This window comes from Salvia splendens, chromosome 3 (genome assembly GCF_004379255.2).
Source record: "Salvia splendens isolate huo1 chromosome 3, SspV2, whole genome shotgun sequence".
Taxonomy (NCBI): domain Eukaryota; kingdom Viridiplantae; phylum Streptophyta; class Magnoliopsida; order Lamiales; family Lamiaceae; genus Salvia; species Salvia splendens.
This window is the reverse complement of record NC_056034.1, coordinates 41,909,610-41,923,179: the sequence shown is the minus strand read 5'-3', so window position 1 is coordinate 41,923,179 and position 13,570 is coordinate 41,909,610. Positions and strand designations below refer to the sequence as shown.

General features: G+C 33.7%; 1 protein-coding gene across 1 annotated transcript; it reads right to left on the bottom strand.

The window, feature by feature from the left end:
• Positions 1 to 6,226: 6,226 nt before the first annotated feature.
• LOC121796113 (protein NRT1/ PTR FAMILY 6.3-like) lies at positions 6,227 to 10,064 on the bottom strand. Its single transcript, XM_042194854.1, has 4 exons — positions 9,696 to 10,064; positions 9,575 to 9,614; positions 8,687 to 9,264; positions 6,227 to 7,265 (listed from the first exon to the last, which is right to left on the bottom strand). Exons 1-4 carry the CDS (start codon positions 9,998 to 10,000, stop codon positions 6,410 to 6,412), a joined length of 1,779 nt encoding a protein of 592 aa, XP_042050788.1. The 5' UTR covers positions 10,001 to 10,064; the 3' UTR covers positions 6,227 to 6,409.
• Between the last annotated feature and the right edge of the window lie 3,506 nt (positions 10,065 to 13,570).

Genomic DNA, 13,570 nt, shown 5'->3' with positions numbered 1-13,570 from the left:
CCGTTCACTTTGGCAGATTTGGCCAGATATGCCTCCAAATCTGCCCATTACTGTTGTTCACTTTCCAAGAGTTGTTTCTGCCAAGCCCAAGAAAAGGGGCTGCGGCCCGCACTGTTTATGCGAAATAGACCCCATTCAATTCTCCCACATGAGGTGGTTTTTATTTCTTTCAGACCCAGAATTGGATATGGAAAGACGGTTGTACCCCTAGCATTTTCATTTCCACCCAAATTAGCTCTTTTCAAAAGGGGCAATTTGGTATGTTCAATCTGAAAGTCATTAAAAAAATAAAAAGGAGCCGCAATTTTCTTGCGCACTAAACAGCAGAAACCGCCCACAATTGCGTGGGCCCTACCCAATACATTAGATTCAGATTTAATTCTTCTCATTTTGTAAATGGGATAGTGAACGGGTCCTTAGTCTTAATTTGTGATTGCTAATTAGTTAGCAATTGATCACTCCTCATTCGATAAGTTACTATGGGTTATAACATATCTAACAGTTTAATTTAATTTTTTTGTATTCAAAATTAAATATCTCCCGTATTTATTAATAATAATTGACCAACTAATTTCCTAAGTGGGCCTCGACACAATCGTGAGATATTATATGTTCCTTGAAAATGAAGTCCAAAGCCCATAATTAAAGCTGAAATCTGCTCTGGTAACTATTCGAAATATATTGGTGCTGTTTTGCATTCCAAAGAAGAAAAGAAAACTTAATATATTTCTGCAACACTATTATTAATTTATTATCGTCGAGAAAAAGAAAAAAAAAGGTCAAATAAACCACACGGAACTTTAACCTTTTTTCATATATTGAGTATTAATTTATAAGGCAGCCTAATCTGTGGCCCAACACCAAACATATTCTCGATTTCATTTAAATGGACTGGTCTTGGGCGTGTGTAATAATATCAATGAGATAATTGACCCAATTAAGTAACTACGGATTGAATATTTTTTTTAAATTTTGATTATGAATTATGATAGACTCTTAGAAGTACTTATTTTGTTGGCCTTGTATGTATCACAGGTAACTTTGGCAAAATTAAATTGAATCTAACTTTGATTTCGGTCTTCACATCTCAGATTTTGTTTTAAGTAAAATCTTGTTGGATTGCGGAAAGGAATTGACCCTAGCACTTAAGATTCGAAAGTAATAAAAAAATTAACAAGAAACTATAAAAAAAACAACTTGTGACTTTAATTCAGTAATTATTTTTTTGTAGGTGGGCCTTCTTTTTTTTTTTTACAAAAATATAATTGAAAATAATGATCTCGGTCCCTCTGTACCTGAGTCGTATTCCTTTTTAAGTTGTTCGACTGTAGCTGAGTCATTTTCTTTTTTGGCAAAAAGTACTTTACTCTCTCTTCATCTCTCTACCTTTTTTTCCTTTCTACTTTATTCTCCTTTACTTAATTCATTTAAAACAAATTTTCTTAAATCTCGTGATGAAAAGAAATGTATCTACTACAGAGGGACGGAGGGAGTAATATGCAATCGAAAGTGTTGAATATATATAGGGATAGCATTATAATGAGACCATATCCTTAATTCTAAGCAATTGAGATCATCTATGTCATTTCCAACTCCATCTCCTACTACATAAACACAAACATGATAATGATGGTGGGGTCCATCCGGAGCAGATCTCCTACTCCAACACTTACAACAAAATAAAATAATCTTATAAACATGTAAGTGATGATGGAATTATTTTATTTTGTTGTGAGTGTGGAGTAGGAATGGTGTAGGAATGTTGGAGTAGGAAATCAAATCCGGGGTTCATCACTCATGTTTGTGTGTATGTAATAGGAGATGGAGTACAAAATGACATAGGTGATCCTCATTGAATTCCAAGTGTGCATCTCTTATTCAGTTTTTCCCCCTATTTTGAGGCGATTCTACGATAAAAGTTTGCAAAATGAAAACGTTTTTTATTTATAATTTTAGAAATAACCCGTAGCAGTTACGCATGTTGAGATTTTTTATCCTTTTCATGATTGTATACAAGAACAAGATAGTGGTATATGTTATAAGTGTAGGCCTAATAATCAATCTGTTTTATAATAGTAAAATCATTTTGTAATTTTGGTACATTCTATCGTAATGGAGTCATTTATCTTCTCACTTATTTTATTCTCTCTTCATCTCTCTACCTTTTTTTCATTTCCTACTTTATTTCTTTTTACTTAACTCACTTAACATATATTTTTTTAAATCGCGTGCCAAAAAGAAACGCTTCCACTATAGTAGAACGGAGGGAGAAGGTTATAGGTATATTTTTCTGATGTGGTACAAACGATTGGCTGGTGGAAATGATGAGCAACATCAGTTTGCCAGTATAGAAATAATAACAATATCAAAAATAACAAAATTAACATATAGACATAAACAAAAGTTATACTATGATGTTGTTAAGTTGATTTTTGATAACCTAAAGACCTTTTTCTAGGCATTGGAATGAGCTTTTTCTTTTGGACACTACACTTCGGAAATAACTTTTGCTTTTCCTTTTCTATTTCTCCTCTATCCTTTTTTTAACATAATATTGAAATCAGGGAACTCACAATATGATAGTAGTAAATTAATGTTAAATATGCAATCTGGCTAGCATAGCATGGCTTGTCACATTCACGAATCTAGTTGCACAAACTTTATATATATACATGCAAAGTTCACGCAATCTTCTTTTGGTTTCTATAAAATTAGTGGACTGTATTAGTTCTGCTTATTAAATTATTAAGGACGACTATCAGGTCTTCCAAAAAATAAGCAAAATGCATGCTTTATTTATGACATTTTAGATGAAAATGAGAGTGAGTCACAAAAAGATAAATTTGTGGTGGGTGTTACAATTTAAACTACTTCTCTGATTAAGACCACAAAATCCACTTGCTTCGAAAAGCTTCCACTCCAACACTACTTGCCTAATTTTGTTCGATGAACAAAATGTATATTAAATTTGGAACATTAGACTTTGTTATAAATTAGACTCAAAAGTGTTTTAAATTTTTAATGATGTCCTCAACTTTCAAATTTTAGTAAATTTATTCTTTCTTATTTCTTATTGATGTTTGCATAATCAATGAGTATGATACAAAAAAATCATTGAAAATTGAAACACATGCATGTTAGGATTCTTTCATGTTTATTTAAACTTCACGCAATTTAACACACAAATTAAATAATTTAGTCGTTTTCACTTTTAGGATATATTGTTTGGTTTGTATGTGCATTCAAAATCCCCATTGCCCAAAAGTATTTTCAAGTACCCAATCACATTAATTAAAGTCATACTTAAGCTATGCCGACGTGATGGAAAAGATCATTATAATTGCAATTATGATAATGATAGTTGAATGAGATAGATCTCATTTCAGATCTAAAATACAGTAAAAGATGGCCACGACAAGTGACAAATTTCAATTTTGTATTCAAGCCAAATACTTCATACATCCTCTTTCCTATTACCAGTGGCAGACGCAGAAGAAAATCGTAGTAAGGGCTGAACTATACACCTCCTTCATCCGTGAATAATTATTTTTTATTTCCTTTTCTCGTACGTCCGCGAATAATGGTCACATTTACTCTTTTAAATAACTCAAAATGTTGTCCTAATTAAGTAGTTTTAAAATTGCAACTTCAAATTATTCAATATGAGCACCTCAAAATCTAATTCTAAGATAAAAACTCTAAACCAGTATAATCAAATAAAAATCAACTATTTGTAGAATCCCAGCATATGAATTCAACTACACGATCAATCCATGACATGTTTTTCATATTTTCATTCTTAAATAAAGTAATTACTCCCTCCGTCCACTTTAAGAGTCTCACTTGAGTTCGGCACGAGTTTTAAGAAATATAAAGGAAAGTTGATGGAAAAAGATAGTGGAATGTGAATCTTACTTTTATATATTACTCATTCCGTCACGGCTAAGATGACACATTTATTGGCCGGCACGGGGTTTTAGGAGTTATTGATTAACGTGTTTAATTGGAGAGAGAATAAGTGGGTGTAAATATTAAAATATAGAGAGAGGAAGAAAGATGAATATTTTAATAGGAGTGAGAAAAAGTAGTTGTGTGTATTAATTGGAGAGCTAAATTTTCTAAAAAAAGAAATATGTCATCTTATATGGGACAAGCTAAAAAGGAAATGTGTCATCTTAAGTGGGACGGGGGAGTAATTTATAATAAAATGTGAGTGGAAAAAAAGTTAGTGGAATGTGGGGCTACTACCACTTATGGAATATTCCAACTGTGACTCCTAAAGTGGGTCACCCAAAAATGGTAAACTGGGACTCCAAAAGTGGGACGGATGAGTATTAAAAGTAATAAAAAATAATGTTTGTATAATAGAATTGTAATGATATAAAAGAAAACAGGAAAGAAAATAACAAGAGTAAATATTGGAATTTACAATATTAAAGCCGTACAAACTTTTATCCTCATAATTAATTAAAGAATATATCACATATTTTATACCACTCTATATAAAGAAATCAATGGTCAATCAGATTAGACGCTAATTTCAAGGAATATTTAATTATTTTAGAATTGGACAGGTCATCTTCTTCACAAAAACAGCGGTAACTGCAATTTATTTTTCAATTTCGTCTGCTAATTTTGAATTCTAAGATTCAATTTAACGGCTTCAAACTCCTTCAGTAATCAGTCCCTTGTTAACATTAATTTCACACGATTTAATCTTCAATTACACTGATTTAGGAAGGGCTAAAGACTATTTTTTTTATTTCAAAAAAATTTAGTCGTAATATGAAAGGAAAAAAAAATTGGGAAGAGCTTAAGCCCCGTCTTACTGTGTCCGCCCTTGCCTATTACCACGAGATTTTTTAAAAAATGTGAAGAAATGTAAACTAAAAGAAGAAATGTATAAATTGAAAAGGTCGGAGGGTCCAATTTTTAAATATATTAATTTTATAATAAATATGAGTGAAATAAACTATTGACACACATGAACTCTTCTTTACATTATTCTCTTTCTTATTTTTTTTCTTCATTTTAACTATTTATTGTATTATATTTGAAAAATCAAGCGTGTAATTTAATTAACCAAAAAGAGGTTAGATCTACATTCTTGTTTAATGATTCTCACCATTCAAAAGACCTTTAGGCCAAAAAATAAAGTCAATAAGTCACCAATGCTTTTTTGACTTTCGTAGTTATTGAATACAACTAATTGATATCACCATTGACAGACTAACATCATTTCCACGAATACAGGATCTAATGAATACCAAGTTTATTGAATCAAATCAATCAATATATCGCTGTGTGACATTAACAATACTTAAATCAAATTAACGAGGCTGATGCGATATTACCTCTCCGATTATAAACTCCCTTCTTCCCTCTGTAGTAGATTTAAGAAAAATTATTTTAAATGAGTTACGTAAAAGGAGAATAAAGTAGAAAAGAAAAAAATAGAAAGATAAAGAGAGAGCAAAGTCTTTTTTGCCAAAAAAGGAACTGACTCAACTACAGTAGGACAACCCAAAAATGAATACGACTCAGCTATAGAGGGATGAATGAAGTATTACTCTTCGTTAATAAAAATGTATATGTCACCTCCAATATGGCAGGTTATTTTATGTACTCTCTCCGTCCCACAAAATATGTCACACTTGTGGGATGATATGAGTTTAGTAGATTTGTTTTATGTATTAAATGAATAGATAAAATATAGAGTAATTTTGTTATTAATGTGAGGATGAACTTTTTTTAAAAATGGAAATGTGACATTTTTAGTGAGACCAATTAAAAAGGAAAGTGAAACATCTTTTATGAGACGAAGTGAGTATTTAGTCTATACTTTCTGTGTTTGTCACTAAATTTGCGTCATATTGTCATTTTAGGAGGTTTAATATTAAATTCCTTATTTTACTTATAACTTTGGTTATAACCCTATATTTCACTAATCTGTACTATTCATAATTTATTACTATAAAACTAAAATAAAAAATGAAAACCATTTATTAGACTTTTTATACTACAATTTATATTTATATTTTTTGAAATCTATGCAGTGAGACTTTTTTTATGATGGACGGATCGGGAGAGTATAATTTAATACTCACAATGATTCACATAAAGATGGACATTAAAAGAGAAGTGCAAGATGTCCCAATGCTGATGAGCCCAATTTCATTATTTTTGTAGGCTATGTATATTACAATTAAATAAGAAAGGGAACTTATTAAAACAAAATTAGAAAAATCACTTCTGATTTTTTTTTCTTATATCATGGCCCTACCCCACAAGCTGCATACATAAAATATATATACTTTTATATATATATCATGAGCTTTCTCCACAATCTTAAACATGAAAATAACTTACAAAGCCATTAAATATTTGAGGCTAGAGAGGCAAATCCATATTAATGGCAACTTGGTTCACTATCTTCTAACTCAATCCCCTCATCCGCAAGCCTCTTCTCCTTGTAAACATACTTTCTTGAACAAACCAAAAACACAACCATATTCAAAATGCTCAAGATTGTCAATAGCCAATAGAAGTTGTAAAGCCTCCCTTGATTGAGATTATCAGCCAACCATGGTTTCTTCTCACCAGTCACCTTGTGCACAATGCTCACCAAGATTGAGCTCACAAAGAACCCTAGTGAAAGAGTGCTCAAGAACAACCCTGTGGAGATAGTCTTCATCCCCTTAGGACACTCTCTTAGGAAGAAATCAAGTTGCCCCATGTACGTAAACGCCTCCCCGGACCCCACTAGAAAGAACTGTGGGACGAGCCAAAAGACGCTCAATGGCACATGGTGTGGCATCTGACCGTGTGACTGGACAAACCTAAGCCTCTTTATTTCGGTCAAGGCAGCCGCCACCATGGCAAATATTGACAAAAATAGCCCTACACCTATCCTTTGAAGGGGACTTAGGCCTTGAGGGTTCTTGAGCAATTTCTTGCAAATTGGCGCGATTAGCCGATCATAGACTGGCACGGTCAAGAGGATGGTGGCGACAAAGAAGACGGTGAGGGAGGCAGCCGGGATCTCGAAGGATTTCCCGATACGACGGTCCATAGTGGTTGCTTGTGACACGGAAAAAGTTGTCATTTGGGCATAAACAGTCCAAAACATTACCGTCGTGGCCCATGTTGGGAGCATTCTTATTACCAATTTCACTTCTTCAACATCTGTTAATGTCGAAATGCACCACTTGTTGGAGACATCCATTGGCACATTAGGATCCTTGATAGCTGCCTTGTCAAGAAAACTTTAAGAGAAAGGAACAAGTGTCAATTAATTAATAAGCTAATTGATTATTCTGATAAAATCAAATATATTTACACGTGACATGTATAAATAGTTTTGATGTGGGGAACAAAATAGTGTTTTCTATATAGTTACATAATATGCATGACACCAAGAAAAATTGGTGACCGACTAAATAGGTACCGATGTAACTCAATTATTTAGCAATAAAGTAATAGTACTATAGTATTCAAATTCATGCATCTCGATGTGAACACACACACACACATGCACGTACATATATATTATAGTGTAAATAAGTATTGATATTATCTATTTGAAAGATTCTGTTGTTAGCAAGATGTGAGGAACAAACAAAGGAATCACATGGAGTGACCTTTGCAGACATCAGAAAGATTCAGCTGTGGCAGTTCGATTTGTGAATGAATTTGTGCAATATATATTTATGAGGGTTCTGCACACAAGCATTGGACTCAGATTTACTAACCCAGGACTATTATTTGAATTTATATAGTACCTGTTATAGCATATTACAACTCAATAATTATTGAACCTTTCAAAACATATAATTAATACACACTTCATTGGTGAAGATCCATATTGGAACTTTAAAAAATTCCTGCATCTTTTGTAATTTGATTATTTAGATGGTACTATGTCACACTTCCAAGTAAAGAAAACAATACCTTTTACAAAGCCCGAGTGTAATGCACATAAAAGATTTATTTTTAAATTTTTTTAAGTCAAAATTTTTGGTTCATGAAATTTGCAATTGAAAATAATCCAACTTGCATATATCAACTTGGTTAAAACAGTACTATTTGTTGGCATCTCATAAATAATTACATTTGTCGGACTCTCACTCATATGCATATCATTTAGTAGCTCAAATAATGCACAACTCAATTCCAAATATCTCCACCGTCTTCGTCGACTTAATTATTAGTTTTTGATATGTTGTTATTTGCATCTTATCCATTTTTTAAAAATAATACGAAAATTGTACAATTTTATAGTAATAAACCATGCACATGTTTATGATATTATTCAATACTAATGATTTGAGATAAATACACGTAGTGCCCAGCTAAATAAAGTATCGTACGTGTCCATAAATATTAATTAGTGCTATTTAATATATGCAGTTAACTATTAATGTGTACTTCAAAATTTCTAATCACATAAATTAAAGGTCAACATGCTATCCTAGAAATATTTTCATGTTTTTAGCTTTTGTTTTTCCATCAAAGTATTTTTTTAATTTTTCTAATTATGTCCTACTTTAAACTTTTCATGTTCTTTGTCAGTTTCTGGATTTACCCCACTCCAAATAATTCAAAAAAATAATGCTATAAATCAAGCAAGGCAGTTAATTCAGTTACTAATATGCATCTAATAAAAAATGAAAGAGAGAAAACTCACCGGAATTCCTTGCTGTGCGGCAGTTTCTGCTTCTTCTTCTTCTTGCTCTCTCCCTCCTCCGCCGCCACGTCATCCACATCAAACAGAAGCGCCGGATCCGACGGCGGCTGGAGGTGCCTCTTCCTCCACGCCGCCACAAGCACAGACGCGACCTGCGTGAGCGGGCTCCCCACCAGCTTCTTGAAACGGTACCGTTTGGTCCCGGACAAGAACACGATGAGGCCGACGAGGATGGCGCAGGCGCAGATCCCGTAGCCCCACTTGCGGCCGAGGTGGTCCTGGATGTAGACCAGTACCGTGACCGCGAGGAGCGCTCCGATGCTGATGAAGAAGAAGAACCAGTTGAAGAACTTGATCATCTGCTTCTTCTCCTTCGGGTCGGACTCGTCAAACTGGTCCGACCCGAACCCGGACACGCTCGACTTCAGCCCCCCCGTGCCCAGCGCCGTCAGGTAGAGCGCCGTGTAGAGGACCAGCATCTGCTTGTCGCTCGCCGGAATGCATGACCGGCTCCCGGCCTCGCACTTCGGCGGCCGGAGGCTCGGGATTATGGTGGAGATTGTCAAGATCGTCACACCCTGGATCCAGTCAATTTCACCAAATAAGTCAAACACTATGCCCCAATAATTTGGAAATTGTCACACATATGTCGAATTAGAGTTTTAAAAAGTAGTCACTTCGTAATCCTCACATAAGAATAGTATGGTTTGTGTTAGTTGCAACACGCTAATCAACAAGATATCACAATTAACGTGTGATTAATGCTCGAGGCCAAAAATACCAGACTAATAGTAAACATAGAAAATTAACTTGTGATGAATGCTTGAGGCCAAAAATATCAAACTTCAGTAATAAACATAAAAAATGCATAAGGAGTAAAATTATTACCGTTGCTTGAACAGCAGCAAAGATGCCAATGGTCAAATACCTGCTAATTTTTTTTTAAAATATGGCACTATAAAAAGAAAAAAATAAAAAATAATTGAGTAATTTAAAAAATTGTACATACCTTCCTAAATAAGTGTCAGCGACGAAGCCACCGAGCAAGCACAGCATGAAGGAGGTGCCGAGGAAGTTAGTAACGGTGTTAGCGGAAGTAGCATTGCCCAAATGCATGGTGCGAGTCAAGTAGGTGAGGAGGTTAACGGCGATTCCGAGCGTCGTTAACCGCTCACAGCCCTCGACAGCTAGGATCATGGCGGCGGTGACCCAGCCGCCGGAGGAGGAGCGGAGGGCGGGGCGGCCCTTGTAGTCCCAGGCATCGGGGATCGTGTCATCCGCCTCGTGTTTAGTTTGAGGGAGAGAGGAAGCCATTTGGTTGGATGTGGTTTTAGAGCCCGTGATGAGTTGAAGGATTGGAGAGAAGAGAGGTTTTTAGGTGTTTTTGAGTATTAAGGGAGGGAGGCTGTGTGTTGCTTTTATAGCAGTTTGGACGGACCAGATTAATTAGTAGATGTAAATATTTTGTATGTGTATGATTGGTGGATACTATGATTGGCAAATGGCAATATAAAAAATGTAACATATCTAGTACTATTGTCATGTACACGAGAAATAATTTGAGATTTTGCTTATTTTATTAGGAAAAGTGCAGTCAACAATAGGATATTGGGGATGCTGAATTTCACTTGTCTAACTCGAATAGTCCGTCAAATTTAAAAATTAGAGTTGAAAACTACTAACCGATAATATTTCAATTCAGTTAGTCTATGGGCCGACCCGAAACTTCATTATGGAAATCGACAATATTAATGATTAATAACATTAGAAGTATATAAGTGTCAAATTAATTAGTCTTCACATCTGAAATAGTATAATGTTACTCCATCTTAATCGGCTGTTTACCTGAAACTCAAGCGTGAACCGTACAATATCGACTTGAATTGATAAAAACGAACCGAACCGTTAGCCAGAAAAATTGAAGCAAAATGTCAATTTCGATTTGATTTTTCTATTTAATTATATTTTTGTTCACATATAATTACTGCACTTCTCATAACAGTGAGGCAATTTGAGGCCTCAAAAGACATACACGTGTATCAGTTCCGTGACATTAAACTGTTCAAGTACCTTCTAGATAAGAAAGATGAGAAATCTAGTAACGATCATATTGCTCTGAACAAATCTAGATAATTCATATTATTGGAAGGTTGACATATTAGTTATATATGAATCCTTCCAAACTTGCAATTGCTATGAACTTATGATCATTATGACAGACCTAAGATTTGATATTATCTTGTGTAACAATATGAATACATCTAATTATACATGCACTTGCATAGTTGTATGTGCCTTATTTGTTTTATTTGATTCATCTGTTCACAAAGCTACCTACTCAGTACTACTCCCTCCATCCCATAAAAGATGTCACACTTGTAGTTGTAGGATGTTATGATATTTTAGGAGATTTTGTTTTCTGTGTTAAATGAAGAGAGAAAATATAATTTTTATATTAATGTGAGAGTGAATTTTTTCCAAAAATGAAAATATGCATCTTTTATGAGACAAACTAAAAAGAAAAGTGTTTCATCTATTACGGATGGAGTACTATATATGTATGTAGATTATTTAAACCTCTTTATTGGTTTGGTCATTGCCTCATTAATGTTGTGTGTTCTTACATTTGTAAGAAAAGTAAAGTAATGATTTTAGCATCTGTATTGGTTTGATCATTGCCTTACCTTATTTTGGACTTAAACCAAAGTACTTCGTATATCTAGCCATATACAATAAATACGAAAATAGAATTTTTCGATTATTGTAAGAAAAGTTAAGTACTATGAGTTTGTCTGATACTATGATTTTAAGAGAGATTTTAATTAAGAAGCTATAGGATTAATATACGGAATAACTTTCTATATCCTGAGATCAAATATCAAACCTCAGGGTTAAATTACGGAATGATTAAGATTGATGTCATGTGATAATCGAGTTTGATTAATCCTAAGCGTCAATAACAATTATATTAATTAATAAAATAATTATTGACGTTCATCTTCTTTATTCCTTGTTTATGTTTTGCCCAAGACTATCTCTTATATGCTCAATCCAAAAATGAAAAGATAGACTTCAAATACGACAAAAAGTAGAAATAAAATGGGTGACGAAAAAAAGAAATGAAGAATGTACTACCTCCGTCCCACCCCATTTTGTCATTTCAGTCCGTCCCACAATATGAGTCACATTTCACTTCTACCATAAATGATAAATAGACTTCACATTCTATCAACCAATTCTACTCACATTTTATTATAAAACTAATATATGTAACTGGGACCCATAATTCACTAACTTATTCAACCCACTTTTCTTTACATTTCTTAAACTCGTGCCCACACTAAATGTGACACTTAATGTGGGACGGAGGTAGTACTTTGGAAAATTATTTAAACAACCATCAAAATAGAATTGATAGATAATATTAAGCCAAATTGGAGGAATACTCATAATTACTCTCTCTGTGCGCGAATAGGAGTCCCGTTTTTTCATTTTGGTCTGTCCGCGAATAAGAGTTCCGGTTCATAATTACTATAAATGGTAAAGATGCCACACATTCCACTAACTCATTCCAATCACATATCATTTAAAATTAATATATACAAGTGGGACCCCTATTCCACTAACTTTCTCCACCTACTTTTCTTAACATTTCTTAAAACTCGTGTCAGAAATAAATGAGACTCCTATTCACGAACGAAGGGAGTAATTTTTAAAATTAATCAAAGTCTAAGCTAATCACAAATGAAAAAGGGATGGGTATTTAAGGGATAAAGGGGATAAGAATATAGGCCTTAAGAGCTTCAAAATGCGCATCATTGAGCTCCACTCGGTCGGGTGAATTTTGTCCCTCGAGCCACCCATTCGGGTCGCCCTTACTATCGTCACACGATCTCCACCCGGTTGGGTGATCGAGCCATCATCTCTCACTCGGTCAGGTATAACCCCCTGCCTTCCCACAATGATCACCCGGTCGGGTGTTGGTCAGTCTGATGCATTCTCTCAGCTCGATCTTGTGTCCTTGATCTCAAATTTAGTTCTCATCTCACTGTTGTTTGTTCTTTGGTTCTCATTCGATTCACGATCTTTGGGGCAGGGCGGACGCATAAATGAACATGAGTATGGATTAAATTTTCAAAATTTTGTTTAGAAATAAATTTTAAGATGATTTATGTTATTAATAAGGAGTTTTGTATAGTAATATGTACTATAAAAATATAAATAAATTTTAAAACTTAAAATTTTAAAATTTTGATTATTAGGGGCTAAAGCCCCTCCCTCTTTACATATACGTAGGTCCACCCATGCTTGGGGGCGTTGTTTCACTCTGTACTTAGACTCACATCAAATTAGTTATAATGATATAGATTTTCGAATCTTTAGTGATAAATGTTATTTTCAATAATAGTTGACAATCCTAAAATATCTAAAAATACTTAAAAATATAAATCAAAATAGATGTAGTTTATAAGGACTCTAGCAAAATTCCAATTGCATATGTGCACACGAAGAAATTTACTTGAAAAAAATATACTCTCTTCATCTTATTATAGTTGAGTTGTATTCCTTTTTTAGTTGTCTCATTGAAGTTGGTCATTTCTTTTTTAACAAAAATCAATGTACTTTAATTTCTTTTACTTTATTATCTGTTCACTTATCTTATTTATTTCTTCTCATAAGTTACTATCTCTCCACTAAACTCACTAAACACTCACTCATTAATTTTTGTGCCCAAAAGAAACACATCATTTACAATATATCTGTGCCGACTTGCAATGTACTATGTTTAGTGTTATAGTAATGCAATGTGCATAATTGCTTATGTTCAATGTAATATAAAATTATACTAATATGTAAATGTATTTTCGAATTCATAGTAAAAAT